Source organism: Papilio machaon, chromosome 11 (genome assembly GCF_912999745.1).
Source record: "Papilio machaon chromosome 11, ilPapMach1.1, whole genome shotgun sequence".
Classification (NCBI taxonomy): Eukaryota; Metazoa; Arthropoda; class Insecta; order Lepidoptera; family Papilionidae; genus Papilio; species Papilio machaon.
Genome location: NC_059996.1, coordinates 493,085 through 515,725, shown reverse-complemented (window position 1 = coordinate 515,725; position 22,641 = coordinate 493,085). Strand labels below are relative to the sequence as shown.

The 22,641-nt window shown below is 35.8% G+C and overlaps 4 protein-coding genes across 5 annotated transcripts in view; 2 read left to right on the top strand and 2 right to left on the bottom strand.

Annotated features, from left to right (window-relative positions):
• Window positions 1–17,297, bottom strand: part of LOC106709535 (liprin-alpha-1) — a 97,096-nt gene extending 79,799 nt beyond the window's left edge. The window contains 1 exon segment of the mRNA XM_045679969.1: window positions 16,779–17,297. Within this exon segment, the coding sequence (XP_045535925.1) occupies window positions 16,779–17,027 (249 nt within the window). The 5' untranslated portion in view covers window positions 17,028–17,297.
• LOC106708994 lies at window positions 9,524–11,957 on the bottom strand. Of its 2 annotated transcripts, XR_006756225.1 has the most exons (3): window positions 11,416–11,957; window positions 10,595–10,799; window positions 9,524–9,932 (listed from the first exon to the last, which is right to left on the bottom strand). XR_006756225.1 is itself a non-coding variant. In XM_014500631.2 (2 exons), exons 1-2 carry the CDS (start codon window positions 11,702–11,704, stop codon window positions 10,630–10,632), a joined length of 459 nt encoding a protein of 152 aa, XP_014356117.2. In that variant the 5' UTR covers window positions 11,705–11,957; the 3' UTR covers window positions 10,579–10,629. The 2 variants fall into 2 exon arrangements, 1 of the variants encoding a protein (XP_014356117.2); XM_014500631.2 differs by lacking the exon at window positions 9,524–9,932 and having other exon boundaries at window positions 10,579–10,799.
• A 491-nt stretch (window positions 17,298–17,788) lies between the features above and the next one.
• On the top strand, window positions 17,789–19,290 carry LOC106709589 (putative transmembrane protein 183BP). Its single transcript, XM_014501414.2, has 3 exons — window positions 17,789–17,887; window positions 18,158–18,870; window positions 18,956–19,290. The coding sequence occupies exons 1-3, from the start codon at window positions 17,845–17,847 to the stop codon at window positions 19,253–19,255; spliced, it is 1,056 nt and encodes a 351-aa protein (XP_014356900.2). The 5' UTR covers window positions 17,789–17,844; the 3' UTR covers window positions 19,256–19,290.
• Window positions 19,291–19,888: 598 nt separating this feature from the next.
• On the top strand, window positions 19,889–22,085 carry LOC106709593. The gene is made up of 5 exons (XM_014501419.2): window positions 19,889–19,979; window positions 20,626–20,676; window positions 20,908–20,982; window positions 21,238–21,471; window positions 21,869–22,085. Exons 1-5 carry the CDS (start codon window positions 19,944–19,946, stop codon window positions 22,025–22,027), a joined length of 555 nt encoding a protein of 184 aa, XP_014356905.2. The 5' UTR covers window positions 19,889–19,943; the 3' UTR covers window positions 22,028–22,085.
• Window positions 22,086–22,641: the final 556 nt, after the last annotated feature.

Below are 22,641 nucleotides of genomic sequence, written 5' to 3'. Positions count from 1 at the left end.
TGCATTAAGTTATGAAAATTAACTTGACAATTGTATCAATAATAAGTTTCCAGACAGAGACGAGGCGAGGCTAAGTTTAGATTTACGACTTACATGTGATATTGCAACGACAGTAAAACGTAAGTGCATTTACAAATCAAATAGATAAAGTTAAGTGCATATTAAAACTAACGTAAATAAAAAATATGATTTTCGGCTAATGGCCTTTACAATTTTCGATTATGTAAATTAAACGATGTAATGTCCAGGACTTTTACACTATGCTTTCATGCAAATACTGGAGGTATTCAAAAATGTACAAAAGAGAGCAAAGCTTGCAGCAACGTCCCACATAAAATGTGACGCTTGCATTGTCCTCTCTCCGCCAGGGGGCGGTCGCTTCGTTTGTTCTCGTTTGGGGGAATTAAAAGTGCTGCCACATTGAGCTCACGTTTCATAACGTCGTACCACGCTTTCCTATTCAAGGATATGCAATCAATTTCAAGCGAGCAAGCATTTAACTTAATAGTGGTTTACTTTCGAAAAATATAGTGTCATATCTCTCTTCCTCTTTGTAAAAGCAAATATAGCAATATGTTTTGGTACAGGTAAATACCACGATTACAGTCTACAAAAATCCGAAGAAAAGAAGTTAAATTGTATTGTCAGCTAATAAAATAAGAAAGCGATTAAGAAATTAAAGTCTTAGTCAAATAAAAAACTGACTGACAACACTATTCTCAGAATTCTAGGTCACGGCCTAGCAACCAATCGAACAGTAGCCCCACATTGTCTTGTTCCTAACGAGACGGCCACGAAGAACCGTCCAGACCGACGACGCGACGTGACAAACGTTTACGCTCGGTGATTAATCACGGTAATTAGCGTGCTCAGAGTCTCCAAGCGGGACAAATAAACACAGCGCGGCGGGGGGTAGTAATAACTACCTTCAAGTAATAACGGACTATCTGCACCTATGATGGATGACAATTAACTAGACGGTTAGTTAATTCAATTTGTAACAGAAAGCAATATACGATACTCGTGGGTATTACTTTTCAATTTGATGTTACACCGCCAACAACAATAATTAAATAAAGAAACACATCACAAGTAATTTTTTTTATGACATAAGGCCACCTTAGTTCGCCGAAATAGTAAAGCGACCGCTACCCACAGATATCCGTAATTTCATACGCTTTGCCTACCTCTTATCGACGGAGGAAACGCACATAAAGATAAAATATTCCCTTTCCTACGCATTCTCTCCTCCATCCAAATCCTTCCTTTTTTCTTTTAAGGAAAGGATGGGAAGGGAACTAGGATTAAAATAAGGGCCTCTATTTATTCAATTTAACACAAAATAAGATGCTAAATCTATAGATCTATAAATAACCAGCTTTAAAGTTATATTTGCCTAGGTTCGTTAACAAAGGAAAATTAAATTGAAAATGTAAATAATATCTTCATGAGTACACTAAAGGCAAGAAGAACCAGTCAGCGTGGCAGTAAGGTACCGTACGCGTGGGTAGGAGTATACACGCCGATACCAGCGGCGTAGTCCCAGCCGCGGCGGACAGCGGCGCGTTATCGACCGAGCTATTTATACCCACGCCTGCCCTTCTGCACTTACACCAGGATCATATTGATTTATATAAAATCATTAATAATCATTTAAAATTAATCTCGACTACTTTTAAGATGGGACAAAGAAATCACTAAATTTAGCATTCTTTTGTTACGGGCTAATAACCTAATAACCTTGACCTACCATAACCTCATTTTCGTAGACAAATTCCAAGGGAAAATGATAGGCGCAGACATATTATGACATATGTCGATTTCTTCGCCGACTATTGACTTTCAGCTCTTTTTCGTATGAGCGGCAATTATTATCTCTAATTAATTAACTACACGAACTAATTATTCAAGGTTACGTTAATATTTCACAAGTAGAACAAAGAGTTTGCGCGGGCGCAAGGCTGAGCTCGGATAAAAGTAACCAAGGCGGCGTAATTTCCGGTACAATTTGTTTTAAGAATTGTTTAATTGTTTATTATGTTGCATCTAAACTAAAAGCATGTTGCCTTACATTTTATATTACAGTATTTCTTAAAGTAAAATAAGAATGTGAAACCACCGATGGAACACTCTGTATACTTTTTCGCTGGAACAAACCAACTTCAAACCTGGTTCACGTAAAGGTTTCGCATTGGTTCCGATAGTTAATATTAACACAACGCCTGCTCTAAATAATGTACAGTCGCGGAAATTCGCGGTGTTTTATTTACAGAAAAATTGCCTTGCTTCTTACAAGACAAATCTCGCATCTTCTTACAAATTATCAATTATGTTGTAGTCAATACAGACACAATTAAAAGATACGTCATATTGATTATTGTTATGTGTCATCTCATAATGTAAAAAACGTTCAAATTACTATAATTTTTTAGGTGGAAAACCGCCAGATTTCCCGATTGTACTTATGTCATAACATAATTAAACTGTGGTCCGCCGCATATGTCAATAACATTGCGGTTTGGACAAGGGCTTGTCATTCCCATATTAAGTCAGCAAATTCCTGTTGGAAAGATTTAAGATAATACTCGCAAGTCTATCACAGATCTCTCGGTGTTTATAGAATCTATTTTACATCAGAGATTAAGAAAAAATTACATAAACAAGTAAAAAGGTTAAAAAAAACTTGTCCAAATAATAGCGAGTACCTACACACAACAGGCAACAGTAAATACTGGAAAGTATATCAAAAACAAAGCGAAAAGCCCAGAGCGGCTCTTTTAAATATGTACAGTGGTTTAACAAACTGCCCTTTTGGCTAAACGGCGGCCCTTCGCGAAACGATAATGCGTTTAACCTCCGTTTAGAGTATTCGGCTTACCTTCTGTTTTATGCAAATTTCTCTTTATGTAGAATAAAAATTCACAGTTTGTCAGTTACGAAAAAACATTTAAACATATTCTTTTTAAACTATCAATTACGTTCTTGGTGTGTGCAAAGTGTCGCCATCTACAGACGACAGTAACTACAGCAGTTTACCTAACTTTAATCGTTCGAATCAATCAAAAATCAAATCGACTGCAAACTGAGGTGACTATCGCAAATGACATCTGTTGGTAGTCCGCCGTTCGCTTGATTCTCTCACTACCGTTTTCCTTAAATAGTCTGATATGACAATCTTAAGAGCATTGGCAAATAATATAAAATCACACGTTCAAATGTTATGATTCTAAAACATGATATACCCTAGTTGTTCTATGCCTTTTAAATCCTTTGAGATCCTCTTATGAACATTGTAAGTGGATTCTTATAGTTAACAACGATGATTAGAAGGTTTCGTTAAAATAGGTTGTAAAACATGGCTCGTAGATTAATCGTGGGGTCCACTGAATTCATCAATCAAACGCTTTGTGTAACACAACGCGATAATTAGGGATCCTTGTAGCCTTCAAATATTTTGCAGGGGTTTCTTTGAAAGCTGCTCGCCTTTTTGTTCTCTATGGATCGGTGTGATTTTATTATTTTCAGCAGCTGCTATGATCATAGTTAAATTCGGTAGTTTTCAAGACTACAGTACATAAATAATCTAACTTAAAAATCTTTTTCTATTGAAATAGTAAAGTTATAAAAATTGATAAAGACATCGCAATAAATAACAAAAAATTGAATTTAAATGAAATAAATATTAAAAACTTTTACCACAGTACCAAGTTCTTGTATTAGTCGTACCTGAAACAATAAGAAAAATATAAATTTAGGCACAAAATATGTACAATAATCCTATAATATATTTAAAATAATAACTACAACTCTACAAAATTAGAGATATGACATCCATTATAACTTAGCGTTACAATAGCGTTACTTAGAGGTACAAGTAGGGGCGGCGCTTGAAAGTGGTTTCCGTTAAGTAATAAAATTTTCATCAAGTAACTCGACATGGCATTACATGGAAAGCCTTAACGTCAATATAACCAATAGATCCATACAAAAAAACATTTGCCTAAGAAACAGGGAGAGATCTTCATATAATCGTTTAATGTACATAATTTGAAATTGTAGACCTAGCTTTACAAATTAGAATAGATGGTGTAATGTGACGACATCCGCCCTCCCACGTAATCAACGCTTACGCGTCTTGCAATCTAATGTGCATTACATTCATTTGAGTGCAATGAACTAAAGGAACTAACATTATAATTTTAAGAGCGAATAACTTTAGAAATTTTAGTCGATAACAATAGTGACTTATATCATTGTTAAAATCATCTAAAGAGTTATGTTAGACTAGCTGTCCGCGATTTTAAAAAAAACTTAATAAGTAGCCTATATGTTCTTCCAGACAATGTTCTACATCTGTGCCAAATTTCATCAAGATCCGTTGAGCCGTTCCGGAGATACCTTCAAAGAAACATCCATCCATCCATCTAAACATTCACATTTATAAGAGATGCTTTATTATAGTCTAACATGTACCTGTACATATGAAATATGAATACTTGATGTAACGGTAGACAGGAAGGTTGTATTGCGGATGTCGCTCGTATAACATCCGGCGCTCAATAGTCAGTGATCGAGTGGCCGACGAGGTCGCGGCTGGCTATAGGCAGAGTGTCACGACCCGCTTTCGCCCCCACATACATACGACATAATAAGTCCCAAGTCCAATCCAAACGTTTGTACCGACTCTGATTTTTGTCATACTGTTAGAAAACAAAAGTGACAAAAATTTTCAGACCTCATTAAAAAAGAAAGAAAAAGAACACAAAGAAAGTAAAAAAATTAACCTGCCTTGTGTTACTATGAAACTACGATATCTTATTGTACGTTGCATACAATTTACTGGACTCGCTGTCAAGCTCAATGGAGTAAAATTAAAATGCACTTATAAGAAGTGTTGAAACGAATGGGTTAAAAATAAATAACTTAATAAATAAAGCACAAATAAACGAGAAAATGAATTAAGTCAAGTCAGTCGTGATATGATTATTATCCTGTGTAGTTTTCCTAAATAAGTATTAACTTCCCAGCTCAAAGAAAAGAAGCCAGTAACGATTCAATGACACTCTAACTTCCGTACATATAAAATAATCATGCGAACACAACTTTAATAATAGTTAATGACGATTGGAAATAAATTCGTAATGCATCAATTCACTTGAAAAACAGTCACGCATAGACCGTCCTTTGGTACAACTATTCTCTTAGCTCTGTTGACACCGTGTTAATGAGGCCACCGTGATTGTATTAGACATAAGATTTGTCACTTTGAAAGCACTTACACAATTTACTCAAAAAGCAATCTCATAATTTCCATATTCTACTGTCTCCATCATTACGACCTGAATGCGTAATGTGCTAAATAAATTTTATAAAACTCGATCCATTTCAGTAAAAGTGTAAATTAATTTAGAGGCACTCGGTACAGTAGGGTCCGGGGAAGGGGAGGGTAATTCCGCGGAACTCGAGCACCTATCACAGGTAACGGGGATCATGGAAAGGTCACAGTTGATCGCCCTTCTCACGCCTACATGCAGCAACGCTCTTCAAAGCCACACAATTACACTCTGTCCCCGATATAATTAAATCCAAGATGAAAGAAATCATAAGAAGCAAGATATATATGTAAAAAATGCTTGAGAAATAAATATAGTTTTGATTGCTTCTCCATCAGCTCCGACATTATGTGACCGATGTTGTGAGCCTAGTCTAAGTTAAGGGTTGGCTTTAGTTGATCACGATTGTCAAGTGAAAATTGGATTAACGATGATATTTCTTAACGTAATTGTAAAAATATTATTTTCACTTTATCGACACTAATAGTCGACTAACATAAACTGTCAAACTGGAGTGCAAGTACTTTTGAATCAAACAAGGCACCGTGTAATTTAATAGAGCTGTATTTTTGAACCGGAAGCGCGTGTCGTGTTAAAAACATTGATTTACTACGGGTCTGCGCTGGTTAATACTTAAAGACGCCCCTCTAAAGATATTAGCCTACATTTGAACTTGGTTCCGTACAAATTAATTATTTAAAATACTCCCTCTTTTATGTAATTAAATGTTTTACTTATTTATTTAAGTTTTTCCATTTTAAAAGATTATTAAGAAATTTAAAGGAAATAAACAGATTAACAGTTGGTTTCTGAGACCCAAATCTCTGTATAAAACACTTCGTTATTGTCTTTAACAAAAAAGAGAAAACAATATATTTTAAACGTGCATCTTTATCTCAAAAAGCCACGATTAGATCTCAACAAAATTACATAAAATCGGAAGGAATTACAATGATGCTAAATGTGGGAGCAATCTACATTGACTACTGGCGGTTACCGCATGTGGACGTTTGCAATCAGTCGGGTAATTAAACCGAAGCTTACTGGGGTCTGCTTTGTCCTGTCTACTCACATAGAACATGTCCTCCTGACCTACCGACCTCAACGCAACTGCTTATACCAACCATATAAATGTAATGCATTTAAAGTAGTTTAGAATCTAGATGAATGATTATAAAGCCCTTATTTAGTTAAACAAAAACAAAAAAGTAATGAGATTGAATGTGAATGACTATAAAGGTAGAGGAAGACCAAAGAAAGTATGGATGGATTGTGTGAAAGAGGATAAGCTTAAGAAGGGGTTGAATTTAAGTGTGACGGCTGATAGAGATGTATGGAGAAGTAGTACATACTGTGCCAACCCTCCATAGGGATAAGGGCAGGTTGATGATGATGACTTAGTTAAACAGCCCTTTAATATTTATTCGAAAGTCTATAATGATTGACAACTAGACTGTCAACCTTCTTAACCTACATTATACGCTTGACTATCACACAATAGACAAATTGGTGGTGTACGTGTCATCAGTAGGCACGGAGCAGTCGCCGCTCAATGGGATGCTGTCGCGTCCCGATTACTGAGTTCCTAATTTAGCGGTCCAAGTCAAAAGCGCAAATATGTAAATTAAAAAAATCAGACTCAAGGTGTTACAATTAGTGTAATTTAATGTTTACTTAGTGTACGTTCAATGAACACGCACGGGCAAGTTCAATTTCACACGAAAAAATCATAGTGACATGATCAGTGATTTTCTTACGTTCATTAAATAAGTGGTAATAATTATAAGATAGGTTTCAATATAAAGGAGACATGTTTGAAAACTTTGCACCATATAGTTGTGCCAAGTATAATATTTGGATAACTGACATTCCTTCACATTGATCATTTATCTAATATATAATTTAATCTACTTGCTATTATTTATATCTATTAATCTTACTAATATTATAAATGCGAATGTGTGGATGGATAGTTGTTTGTTACAAGTTATCTTCAGAAAGGCTGCATGGATCTTGATGAAATTTGGTATAGATGTGAAACACAGCCTGAAAGAAGACATAGGCTACTAATTATTTTTTTTAAATTCCGCGGACGTAGTTGTGGGAACAACAGCTACTAGAACTTATAACTTTAATACATCTTTACTCAGTAACATAGAATTATGTAGAAATAATTTGCGTATTCGTTAGGTAATTGCATAGAATTACGTATAAATTACGTCCTCCGTCATCAGTACAATTTCATAACCAGTCACAGAGAGAGGTTGGAGTACAAAACTATTAGCGGAATATGAACGAGGAATGTTAACGTTATAAATACTGGTTATACACCAATTAAAAAAATACACTGAGAATATTTTTCATAGGTTCCGAAATAAACCTACCACAGTTCTTTGTAAATATAGAATAAGCGCTGAAAGCAAAAATGGCCCTAATTTTCGCAACAAATTTTGAAGCTATATTCAAAATCTACTAGTCTTCTAGTTATTTAAAAAAAAAAACAAAAAAATGGGACCCACCTGCAAGCACTTCCTCTCGATTAAAATAATTTTTATCAAAATCGGACCACCAGGGACGGAGATTCGTGGTAACACACATAAAAAAAAAAAAAAATTCAGTCGAATTGATAACCTCCTTCTTTTTGAAGTCGGCTAATAAAATGTAAGATTTTTTTAGTCTTCTCGACTCTTCAAAGCTCTTCCCTCCTCTCCAAATAACACCCACCCAATATCACAGATAAATGAAACTGATTATCGTTTTCTATTAAGGATGTCTTGAATAAGTGTCGTGTAAAAAAAAAAAGATTATTTCAACTTTAAAGCACATTATTAATCAGCAACGCATTTTTCAATAGTTTCAGTGTATAATAAACCTAGTATTGGAGCGGAATAGACTTGGTGAGCAGTGAAGCGGCACTTCCCACGGCCTCGGCGAGCGCGTGTCGCAAACTACATGCTTCACCAATCGCTACCACACACCCATATGTGACCAATATCTTTTGGTAACCGTTATGCCTTACAACTACACTTTCGATTACTCCGAAGTGACTAGAGAAATACTGCACAATATGTTGGGTCCCAAAAACCAGCCATTTCAGTAAATTATGCCAAATTTATCTTTTAATGATCGTGCGATATAAAGACCACTAACAATAGAAAAACTTTAAGTATCGTTTAGGTGGCAATTTAATAAGTGTTGTATTCCTTTACATAGTAATTAAATGAATCATCGATTCAAACTTAAGGATCGATTATTTCTTTAGGTTCCACTTAATGAATAACATGGTGGATTGGTTTATAATATAATGTATTTAAATAAAAAAACGTACTTAATATATGTGTATATCTCATAAGCGTATAAATGAATTGTTAAGATTAAAATAAACCTTAGTATTCCAGTTTACGAAGTGAGTGATAAATTGTTTGACTTAAGTGAGGGATATTGAATAAAACTTGTCCTCACTTGATTCGCTAGACGCGCTAGGCGGCAAAAGACCGACCCAAATAATGTCAGCACCCATCCTAAATTGTTTTCTTTTAATTCACCGTCCGGGATTTTTTCCCAGATTTCTTTTTTTTTGGTGGTTGACATAGCTTGAGTCCGTTTAAATAACTTAGAACACGATTTTTATTTAATGATCATCAGCTCACTATATGTCCTCACCGAGGGGCTTGGAGCCTACCTTAAGTCAGGGGTGACTAGGCCATAGTCAAACATGCTGGCCCTGTGCGGGTTTGTTGACTTCACACAAATCTTTGATTTTCAGAACACATTGGTGTCTGGCAGATTCGGATCCAGGACCTGCAGATTACAAATCATGTGCCACCTACGCTTGTTCAAAATGTAGTCATAAAACTGAGAATAATAAATCTGACAAACACATAATTATCTATCATTTATCTCAAATAATAGCATTTAAAAACAGTAGTTGAAATAAAAGGTTTTATTTCAGAATTACTTGCTAAGCTTACTTTAATCAAGTTTTAAACTTCATACACAAAAAAGCCGTATAAAAGTCGTACGTCAAGTTATTCTACGCTAAAGTAAAGTAATAGCTAAGTATACATTGAAATCATTCGCAACAAGAAATAACAAGCTTACGGTTCAGAGATCAATGAGTAAAGTCGACTGAGCCAATATTTACATAATATTATATCTAGGTAAAAAAAAAACTTAAAGGCACTTGCGCCTTATCAGAGTGAGTTTCCATCTTAGGGCGTGGGAATTTGGACCAAGTAGGTAGATAGGAAATATAACTTTTAATAGTAACAGCGTCTTATAATTAATTGCTACAATAATTTGTCACGTTTCACCGAGCACGTAGTTGTGAACGTAACTGACGTCTTTTCGCACCGACGATCAAACACTAACTGACCTTACGCTCTCTTCGTGGCGTCACCTTCTCGTCCGGAAACAGAACTGTCAATTAATCACCCCACTAGCGCTCGGTGCTACGTTTTGAAATTAAAAAAGCATTACTAATGATCCAACATTATATTTCAAAATCATAATCATAGATGGCGTTAGGGACGCGCCGTCACGGCCAACCCTGACTTTCGCACGGCCTCGTGCGTTATGGGTTCTCTTGATCTGGATAACCTAAAAAAAAAACGTGATCAGCTCGTCCATACCTGACTTCAAATGTCGAATCTAGATATGTTTCAGCTTACATTTCATTGGCTAGGTCGGGCGTACTTGGCCCTTTCAACCTCTAACAACTGTAATAATCGTAAGGCATGCGTGGCTTGGACCGGGCGTGCGTGGCCCTTTCGACCAGCGTAACTATCACATAAACAATTAGGTGCAGCTCGGGCATACTAGGCCCTCTCAACTGACCATCACAACTAACGAGTTGCATAGGCACAGCGCGGGCGTACTGGGCCCCTCCCACTGACCATATGCAAACGTTGTCCCGGCGCAGCATGGGCGTACTAGGCCTCACTCACTGGCCACACACAAACACTGTCTAGGCGCAGCATGGGCGTACTAGGCCTCACTCACTGGCCACACACAAACACTGTCTAGGCGCAGCATGGGCGTACTAGGCCTCACTCACTGGCCACACACAAACACTGTCTGGGCGCAGCATGGGCGTACTAGGCCCCACTCGCTGGCCAAACACAAATACTACTTAGGCGCAGCCCGGGCATACTAGGCCCCTACGACTGGCCATATCCACTACAACATTACGCAACTAGGTGCAGCCCGGGCTTACTGGGCCCTTTCAGCTGACCATACTAAAAAGACATTGAATTACTTACAATTATGGTGTGTTTCAGCCACATGTTCAATCAACTCATAGTCTTGGTTGACTGACGAAGCGGTTAGTGTGTCGGAGCCGGCAGATAAGATTCCTTCGCTCTAGGCAGTTTGCGTTCGCAGAGGTGAACCTCCTTCCTAGACGATTGCTCGGACCCATTCTTCTTGTCGGGACAGGTGGTGCTGAGGTGTCCAGGCTTCCCGCAGCTAAAACATGTGACGTTCTTTTCGTTTTCAAGTGGCTTGGCGTGGTTAACAAGTCGTTTGCGGCATTCTTCCATTTTGTGCCCTCGGTTACCGCAGAAATGGCAAGCACCAGTAAAACGAGTGTCACTAGTTCGAGGTCGTTTAGGATCCACGTCATTGTTTTCGACGTCTTCGTGTTTTCTCTTGAGAGAAATTCCTCTTAACACTCGGCAAAGTTGGGCACGCGTTGATATTATATTTGCGTTGAGTTCGCGACGTATCAATGGATCTCGCTGACATAGGATTGAGATGGCGAATCCAGTCATGACATCTTCGCCCATTTCAACTTTCGGTATCTGCTCGATTAAATTCCATAGACGCATAGCTGCTTCGGATGCAGTCTCTTTATTGTTAATTTGAAATTTTATGATGTCGTCAAAGTAATCTTGCATGAGTTTCGGTTTACTGAACCTGGCGGTAAGCAATTCCCTGATTGCGGGCCATTTTATATTCGCAGTATCTATTTTCGTAAGACAGGTGGCTGCGCGACCCTTCAGTGCACGTGTTAAGGCTAGCAATAAGTCCGGGCCTTCTAACTTACGACTTGTTACAATAATATCAGTCACTCTGCACCAACCTTCTATATCGGCGTTCGCATCATCCGGATTAAAACTGATGAGGTGCGTGTCGGAACCCGTCGCGTTGGCAGATGTAGCTTTCTGTAAGGCGACGGTACTCGCAGACAGAAATCGGGTCATGAATGTTTCCATTCCACTCCAGAGGCTCTCTGGCGCTTTTTCTGTTGACGGTCCTGGTTGTTCGATGGGTGTCTCCGGTATTCCACTGTCCATATTTCCTATTACAGTAGGCCCATTCGATCCCACTTCTGATAAAGGCACTTGCGCCTTATCAGAGTGAGTTTCCATCTTAGGGCGTGGGAATTTGGACCAAGTAGGTAGATAGGAAATATAACTTTTAATAGTAACAGCGTCTTATAATTAATTGCTACAATAATTTGTCACGTTTCACCGAGCACGTAGTTGTGAACGTAACTGACGTCTTTTCGCACCGACGATCAAACACTAACTGACCTTACGCTCTCTTCGTGGCGTCACCTTCTCGTCCGGAAACAGAACTGTCAATTAATCACCCCACTAGCGCTCGGTGCTACGTTTTGAAATTAAAAAAAGCATTACTAATGATCCAACATTATATTTCAAAATCATAATCATAGATGGCGTTAGGGACGCGCCGTCAAACTTATAAAAATGACTTTGCTATTTAATGTCATGTTATTTCAGGAAGAAATAATGATCTAATTTTGATGCCAATGTGCCATTTTTTTATCTATAAATATTTAGTGTGGGTTTTAAAAAAACAAGCAAACAACACAAAACTTGATTTTTTGACACAATGCACACACACAAAAAAACAAAGACTTGGCGCAGATCCAAAATACGTCGTTTTAATAATGGCGTACTGGTGTTAAAAAGTTTGTTCATTTACATTTATTCCCGGTCACGAGGAAGGCTTCCGTTGTACGCAAAATTTACATAATTATAGATTATAATAGCCGAGGTAATTCGAACATGCATTGGAGCGTAGCATCGGACAATTCATTCATTGTTTAAAAACTGCATTACACCATTACTTCGATTTCTACTGACGAAATACTTAAAATAGAGTTAACAAGATGTTAGACTAACATTAGCTGACCAATGATGATATTGTCATACTGAAAGGCGCCGTAAAGAGGCAAAGTTATTTTCGAACGAGCCGAATAATTTCAGGTCACCGTTGCAACGAAGGCGTGAACTTCAAGACATGCATGCTAAGCGCTCAGTTCAGGTGTAATTCAATTAACTCTAAATTGACGACTTGTTACGTCTATCCGTCCCTTACAGTCATAGTCAGATCATAGAGTAGACGGGACTGCTTCAATCATTATAGCATCTGCTCTATGAAATTACATTATTAACATTAAATACAAATTTTAGTAGCGTTTAGTTGGAGTTGCAATTTAACTAGTTTTAATTTTGCTATAAAAGCACATTCCGAAGGCTTAATTTTAGTTCTCTTTTCGTTCCCACCTTTCTGTGCGACTCCTCGTCCGTCGGTTAAAGGTAGACGCATCTGCAGTTGGGGGATATCTATGGGCAACGGTCGTCAAAAGGCGGCAGAAATTATACTGTCCTAAAATACATCTGAAGCATTTATTTAACAAAAACTAAGACCACCAACGATGTTAAATCTCCGAAATGTCAGATTCTGTTTTGGTAAGATCACGGAAAACTTTTAATAGCTACGCAAAGTTGTAAAGTTTTTGTGGTTTCACTTGTGTACCAATTTACGTGCAAATTTAGAATTCGAAAGGGTGCGTACCTGCGTAGGATTTCACAACAGACCTTCTTTTATTACATTTTCTTCGTTTGTTGTTTTTACGATGAATTGAAGTTTCAAGTACAAATTAAAATTAACTCGTTATTTTACAAAAAAATAAAACAAGATTCTTAAATAAGCTGTTTAAATGAAACGGAAACAATATTATTTTTGAACGTAAAACGTCAAATATATTGGCGGGAAAAAAATGATGCATTAAAAATAAACTACACGTCAAAGGTTCGATTCACACGGCCATCTCAACTGGGGCCAAATGTAAACAAACGTTCCAATATGTTTTAATTATTGTAAACAACATATAACTCAACCAACGCGTTAAACGATGTTTATATTAAATAATAAACAGCGCCTATAATGTATTAAAGTTTCACAAACTAATAATATTAAATCTTACTGATTTTATTAATGAGTGACTCCAGAAAAGATGAAGAGATCTGAATAAAATTTGGTACAAAAATGATATATTATATATAGAACAGCATTTAAGCTGCTCAGTTTTACGCAGACGTAATTACGGATCAGAGTTACTGTATACTGATGTGTATTGTTATTTATTGTTGGTTTATTTTTAGTTTAGTTAATAATTTAATTATTTATTAAAAGATTAATATTTTATATTAATTTATTCCTCCAAAATAGGGTTGTTTGGTAAAAAATTAAGCCAAAGCATAAAGTTTTCACAATTCTGTACATTGACCTCAGGTGAGTGGGATAACGTCAAGAAAATAAGGAGCTATATGAAATTTAGAACACATTTCTATACCAATTTAAATTACACAATAAATATTAGGATCCAATACATTTTGATGAAGAAAAATAACACATAATTCTGTTCTATTACAAGTCAAGGTAAGATCTATAACAGGGAAAAAATAGAGGGAATTCCCCAATCACATACTGTACTATCAAACAACAATTGAACAAGGATTAATATATACTGGACATTAACAAATGTTATGTTATGGCAGCTTGACATTAACCATAAGTAAATGACTTCTCGGGTGAGCTCTATGCACTATACAGTTAGAAGGAGGTGTGAATAAGAAGCCTACCCTTGCATACCTGTATATCCTGTCAATACTATAAATTCTATTCTGTGTAGCATCTTACACAGTATTCCGAGTCACCATAAAGTTCGATGACACTATACTAGTGGGCCATACAAACTACTAATCAGCCTGAAGTCATCCTCTGCTGGACTTAGACCTCTCCAAATGATCAGTCTACTGCCGCCCTCATCCAGTATACTAACACTACTTTGACAGTCATTGCTCCATTTTACAGGAGGTTTACCAAAAACAATCACAATTTCTAGACAGAATTGAAATAACCAGATGAGTCAGTCATAGCAATTGACATACTGACCTTTAATATATTGTAGTAATCAAAACATATTGCATTATCAGCATTAATAAAGTCCATTCATGCTAGAATCTATTTATAACATAATGTGAGAATTGTAAATAAAACAGTCAACAATGTTAAGGTTTTTACTCACAATGTGTTTTTTATGCCTAAAATCTCAAAAAGGCATTACTTCACAACTTTTACGTAACACAATTTTACTGTTTCTTAATAATTTGAATAACCTTAGTAAGGTATAAGACAACAACAATAGAAAGGTTAACATTGTAATTTTTTCTTCCACTGCAGAAATTCCAGTTTGTCATGTAAACTGTAAGCCTATATTCACATAGGCTCTTTTTTAAGCCATATTAAAATGCGTTTAAATAGAATGCATGCATTTCCATGTATTCGTTAATATGGCAACACTTTGATCATGGAGTGCTGCATTTTGAGCTCTGAACAAAGGAAACAAGAGTGATTTTAAACTGTTCATTAACACCGAATTTTAACGCGACGTAAAAAAGTGCTAATGCGAGCAAACACTATCTATACTATAATATTTATAAACACACTAGCTTTCGCCTGCGACTCTGTCCGCGCAGAGTTAAAAAAAAACTATTCATAGTCTATGTGTTCTTCCAAACTATACTCTACATCTATGCCAAATTTCATCATGATCCACTGAGCTGTTCCTGAGATACCTTCAAACAAACATACATACATCCATCCATCCATCCAAATATTCGCATTTATAATATTAGTAAGAAGTAAGATATATATATATTTATTGATCTGTAAAATTTATTACATAACTACCAACATTGAATGTATGATTTTACTTAACAATAGACAAGAAGATTCTTAGTAGAACAAAATGCAAATGTCTTATGTTTACACAAGTTTTATTGCCGACCGTTCCAGTGGCTGAGCATGGTCATAGAAAAGCCTTGACCTTAATCATTGATCAAACAAATTATTCTCTGTTGTACATTATGCTAAGAAATACTTAGGTTATATACTTAAAATTATTATTCCACTAGCCCGCAACTCCGTCCGCGCAGAATTAAAAAAAAACTTAATAAGTAGCCTATACATTCTTTCAGACTATTCTACATACTATATTCTACATCTGTGACAAATTTCATCAAGATCTTTTGAGCTGTTCCGCAGATACCTTCAAACAAACACCCATCCATCTAAACATTCACATTTATAATATTTATAACTTCAAGTTAGGAGATGCATCTGCAACTTTAATTTTCAACTTAATACATACGTCTATGGTTATTTTGATATTAAAGCAATAGTAAATAACCACTCGCCCAATTGAGTATTAAATTAAATACTTTGACCTCCACTTGAAAGTGGTCCAAGAAGTTAGAAGAAAAACTACATATGAAGAAATAAAAGCACAGTAAATTTCACTGCAAAAATATAAGAAAATAAATTTGCATTTAATCTACATATATAAAAGAAAGTTGTGTTAGTTACACTATTTATAACTCAAGAACGGCTGAATCGATTTGACTGAAAATTGGTGGGCAGGTAGCTTAGAACCAGGAAACGGACATAGGATAATTTTTACCCCGTTTTCTATTTTTTATTTTCCGCGCGGACGGAGTCGCGGGCAAAAGCTAGTACTTTATATACTTAGATGAAGGTAATTGACACATAATGTTATCAGATAAACAGCTTTGTTTGATTAGTGATGTAATGTTGAAAACTTTTTAAATAGACATAAATTCCATGACATTTTGGGTCATGTAACGTTCACCATAATTTGACACCCTTCCCAAAAACATATCTAGTTGATTTATGTATCTGATGGCTTTTATTACTTTTAACCTACTTAGGATAAGGGAATTGACTAAGTGATGTATTAAATCCCAATATATATCCCACTAACGAGTTAACTTATTTGTCAACTATATTAAGACATTGTTAAGTTGGCTACATACAGGATTTAGAAAAAAATCCAATATAACTTCAAGCAAAATAAAATGGAATTTTGTTTGAATGTTTCATTTAATTAATTTATTATACTACTTATATAGCTTAAATGTTATAAAAAATCCTTAGTTGTAATTAATTTGTTAGTGAATTGAATTGAAGGTTAGTATCCATATTGATTCAGACCTTGATTTAGTTGTTTTTTATTAATAAATTACATAAGTAAATTTCCCGTGACGGTGATATATTCACGACATAACTACAGAGTAAGACTGCATAGGAAGAAATTATTATGGCACTGACCTGAGGTAAGTTAGCGGCGATCTGGCGCTGCAGCGAGTCGCGCTCCTTCTCCACATCTTTCAGGCGAACTTCCGAGTCGTTAAGACGCTCCTGAGTCTCCCGCAAGCTCTCCACTAACTTATCCCTCTCATCCAACATCGAGACCATGAGCTGTTCGAAGTTTGCATCTTCTCCCGAAAACTGCGAACTCCGCTGGCTGATACTATCTTCAGATATCGTGGGCATCACGTCGCACATCATATTCCACATTTTAATTTAACATCAAACCAGAATGTTTATCGTACACGGTACACCGAACAACACAAAAAATTGTCCACCGTATTACATATGTTTCCACACTAACGTTACCTAAATCTAGCACACAGAACCCGTGAGCGTTGCTTCACATTGTCGAAATATTCGTTCAATACATTAGTCAAAATTTCGGGGGACATTATAGTTCGATATTTCAAAAGACACACCTAAAACTTATACTCCTATAATTCCGTACTATCTCGGCTCAAGCGGCATGTCTGCCATCTTGGATTGGAACGTCAATCATATCAAAGATAAGGGGTTGACACAGAGAAGCTATATTTCTGATAAAATAGATCCCATTGGAATTAAAAATTCAATAAAAATCATTTTTATCCTAAGCGAGTTTTGGTTATGAAAATATTTGGTAAAAATATTGCATATTTTGTTTGCAGTTATTTGTATCTAGTCTGCTGGTCTTTTGGTCACACAAATAAGGCAATGAGTGACATTCTAACACCAAAAAAGTTGCTTGAAATTAACATCTAGCAACACCAAAACCACTCAAAAAAAAAATTGTCAACATTAAATGCATAAGTTCAAGTATTATTTTTATTTTATTTTACCAAGCACTTAAGCAGTTAATTAATAAAAATAGCCAGCGGCAAAAGCTTACCTTTTAGGATTATTAATACTCATAATTTATTGTAGAACGTAATTAAACTTTTAATCATCAAATCAAATAAATAAGTGGTAAAAAACTTTAAAACAAACATAATAAAAAAAGCTTTGTTAGTCGATTCTCAATTAATGTCTAAACTAATTTGGTTAAATGCCTAAGAAAAAGGGTCAAAATAAAAAAGGGATCAATCAAGGTTCGTATAGTTTTTAAAATATATAGTTTTAAGGTTATGTTATTTAAATCCAAATGAAATTTCCCACTCTATGACATGTTACCTATAAGTTGACCCCTGAATATGACTTATTACAAGTATTACTTCAATGCAGATCTTCGTACGTTACATATTATGCATTATGCAATTCGGCATATTGTATACTTTCATATACATTTTCCTTATGCCATTGGTGAAAAATTTGTCAACTGTCTGCTGTTATAGTACTAATTAAAATGACATATGTTTCAGCATTTTCAGATTTTACATTAAATGATTGTGCCAATGCTCCCAAACCTGTTACGAGAGTAAAGAAAACTGTAACAACAGAAACAGCCATATCAGAACTGTCCTGGGACCAAATTGACCAAGATGATCTGGATGTAATAGAAGAAACAGATGCAGACGGTGCCAAAAGTTTAGTTTTTAAAAAGAGACGTAATCATTCCAGGTCTGAGACTGAAGATGTTGCAAACCGTCCCGGCCATGTATACCCTGAAATTATATGGTACTTAATATCATGGTACATAAAACCTGAGGATGTTGGTAGTTTTGCTAGAATAAATAAAGCAACATATGCAATTACCAAACGAGAATCATTCTGGCGTAGTTTTTATAAACGTTACTGTAGGTATCATCTCAATTTACCTGAACGGCTTTGTTTAGAGAACAATAATAAGTTATATGGTCTCCGTCAGAGAGTGATAAGAGCACTCTACTATACATATAATGTTTTTATAATGAGAGTCATACAGCAAGCGGTACATGACAGTCAGCCGCACACGCTTGTTAAAAGACGCTGTATAAATGTATGGTACTGCAAAGGTTCGACACACTGGTCGGTTTATTTTAAGTTTAAAAAGATGCAACCCAAGCAAAGGGTAGAAATTAATAAAGCAATAGATTTTATTGAAGAGTTGAGCAGAATTGACGCCAACCCTGATGAGGATACACAAGTATTACAGGTAAAAAACGTATAAAACGAGAAAAGTAATACAAAACATTTTGAATTACATATAATTGCCTAAAATATATGTTTTAATATTACAGGTGATCTGCCAAAACTTTTATCAAATACCCCCACTTATGGGTATGACATTGTCTTCAGTTAAAGTTGTTTTATCACAAGGGTTCCGGCATCGCAGGCTACATCTGGGATTCAACTCTGGTTACCATAATGTGTCTAAAGACATCTTGCCGGAAGTTTCTGTGGTGTTGGACACAGTAATTAATATATACGTATTTGATTGGTGGCATCCGAAGTATCCATTTTTTGATAATCAACTGCCACAAAATCTTATGGACGATAAGTCTGTGCCAGTGCTCAAGAAAGATTTCTTTTCATTATAGCATAATGAAGTGTAATGTGTAAATATTGTAAGAATTACACGAATATTTGATGTTGTACATTTTATTTTACTTTCTTAATCTTTTAAAAACAAATAGGAAAATGTGAGGAAAATCTGACCGTCCATTTATGTCTTCAGTAGCTAATAACTGCTCCTCCGTTTGCTCGGAATTAAAAAAAAAATAATTAGTCGCCTATATGTTCTTCTAAACTATGTATGTTCTACATCTTTGACATTTCAGTCAGATACTTTAAGTCGTTTATGAGGTACCTAGTAACAAAATCCATCCATTCATCTAAACTTTCGCCTTGTCGCCAAGTGCTGCTCCCTCTAAGTCTCGAAAAATTTAAAATTGATATGAACTACTTCGAAATAAGTGCCTACACCCTACATAGATAACTCAAAAACGGTTTGTCAGTTTTTCATTAAAAAAAAATTGACGCTATGTTAAAATGCGTTCTTTTTTCTTACTTACAAAGCTGTCTAGGGGGAGAGCCTTAATCATCGAATTTGTAGAGATAGCATTGTTAACCTCAGGTCAGGAGGAGACTGTCTCATTGGCTCATAATAACTAACAACTAAGATATGACGTTATCAATCATTATTAATAAATAATCAGTGTTTGTGAGTTGCATAAAGGAATAACAAGTGATTTCTCTAAAGTGAGTTGTACATGCTGTCCGGTTAAAATGTTTAAAATTATTTTCTTTTTATTATATGTCGCGGTAAGAAAAGTTCTTTATTTAAATGTTATTATGTTCTTCATTTAAAAGTTCTTTCTTTAAACCAATGGAGAGTTATCAAGTTAATATGTGAACGACATGAGAACAGTGTTCTTTTAGACTGTTCTGTATCTGTATCTAATTTCATCAAGATCCGTTATATATACATACATACATAGAAAAAAAACATTCATCCATCTAAATATTCGCATTTATAATATTAACTAGCTGACGTCCGCGCGGAATTAAAAAAAAAACTTAATGAGTTTAGAAACTTAATGACTTAATTATGTTATACATCTGTGCCAAATGTAATCAAGATCCGTTCAGTCGTTCCGGATATACCTTCAAACAAACATCCATCCATACATCTAAACTCTAAACATTCGCATTTATAAGATTAGTATGATAAGAAATAAAATTGGCGGGCAGTCTATGCTGCTTATTAAATGCATCGTTTGTCGATACAATGCTGAGGAATGTCTTCATTTCATAGTTTGCATTATTAGTACTTAACTTCGTTTAGTACGTTCATTTAATTGTTTTCCCGCGGACATCTAAATACAGAAATGTTACCAAATTACACGACAGTCCGACAAGAATAAACTTTTTCTTATATATTAATTTAACTAGAAGTCATCAATTACAGGTATGTTTCGCCACTGAGGGGATGATACGATGTGGATTCACACCAAATGAAGTAAGTTATGATTTGAGCGAAATCAGTAGCGGGGTTGTGGTAGGGCGTGACTTACAGATTCATGTAAATCTGCCAAGTCATGATAAAAATTGAGACACTATTTGACGCCGACGCTGGCAGCACTAAAACCAGCACTGACTGAAATTTCCATATAAGTAATCTACACAACTTGTCCATTAACATTAAACGATTATGCATTCGGTAGTTATTAAAATTGTCATGTCTTTTCAGATCTATTCGTGTACAGGTTTACCTACAGTAGTGAAACCCGAAATATCAGCCAAGTGTAAGATAACAGTCAATCAAGTGAGTATAGTTTTTATGTCTTACCGTTTGTAATTTGCCTAGGCAAATTGTAAAGACTCCTCAACATATTGATTATCAATTCTTTACAGTCATTAAGCTTATCAAATTAATCAAAGTTACCGTAATGTTCGAGATGTAAGAAGTTATTTTTTTGAATATATTTTCGCTTAACAATTTTTCTAGGCACTGATACCTTCAGTGTCTAAAATTTTAAACACATAAAAAAACAAATTGATATCGTCTGTTTTATTACAGTGCGACCAAATGACGTGTATATTCAAAGAAGCAGGCTGGATGACAGGAGGCAAAGTGGATAAAAAGAAATTGACGGATCACTTCGATGAGTTCAAGCGGGAATTCCCCGAGTGGAGCGCCGCGGTGGCCAAATTGAAAAACTCGTGCATTGACAGCGAGCTACTGCCTCAAGGGGTGTACTTGAACTGTCCAGCGTATGACGTCATGCATTGTGCTTTGACTAGCTTCATTCAGGTGCGTCTCTAACACACATAATTACACTACGTTGTGGAACAAGTAAACTGTTTTCTAAACTCATAGTTTTGAAGGATGCATGATTCTGCAGTGAATTGTTGATAAAAGGGATTAGTTACACGGGAGTTGGTTGAAATACCACGACTACTATACTGACTACAGGCGTGAAGTGGAAGCAAGTCTGACGAGTGTGTGTCCTTTTCTTATAAGGTAATGATGGGAAAGGGAAGTGCATTTGGCGGAGGAGGGGAACGCATAGGAAGTAGAAATATCATCTATCTGTGCATCCCTTTCTCCATCGATTAAAGGTACAAAGTGGCCAGCGGTCACTTCGCTATATCGGCGAATCTGCTGATTCGTATGTCATGTAATGAACGTTTTTTCGTATTCCTTCCAGAACACTCCCGCTAGCAAGTGGGACATGGAGCATGGGACCGGGTGTACGTACTCGCGGCAGTTCGCAGCTTCGTGCCCCCTCTGCCCCTCCGACTGCTTCGCGCTGCTGGTGCCGGCAGGCTCATGCAACGCCTGTCTGATGCTGCCTAGAGCCTCTTGATACTTTATTATATGATCTGCAAACCTTCTTGATACTTTTATCACGATTAAAATTTATGTAATTTAAGTGTTGTTTTTGTGAGAAAGACATACTTTCTCTATTTCTTTTTAAGTTTATTATACTTTCTGCCTTCTTAGTTTTTTTTATGAAGACAACCACAAGTGTTAGTGATTAATCGTTTGTTAATCTTGTAAAGTTACTAACTAGTTATATACAATTAATATTTTTATATAAAAAAAGTATATTGTAATTAATGTTTTAGTTATTTTTATTGTGTAACGTTTTATGAGTAACTAGCTTTTACCCGCGACTCCGTTCGCGCGGAATAAAAAATAGAAAACGGGGTAAAAATTATCCTATGTCCGTTTCCTGGTTCTAAGCTACCTGCCCACCAATTTTCAGTCAAATCGATTCAGCCGTTCTTGAGTTATAAATAGTGTAACTAACACGACTTTCTTTTATATATATAGATATAAAAACCGACATTTTGTAGTTATTGAATTAGTAAAGGTGTATACTTTGACAGAAAAGGTTCCTCTTATTATAATTTCATCAACATTTCATACAAACTGAAATGCCCGTATTATCGTAAATCAAGTCAGTTTGATCGTAAA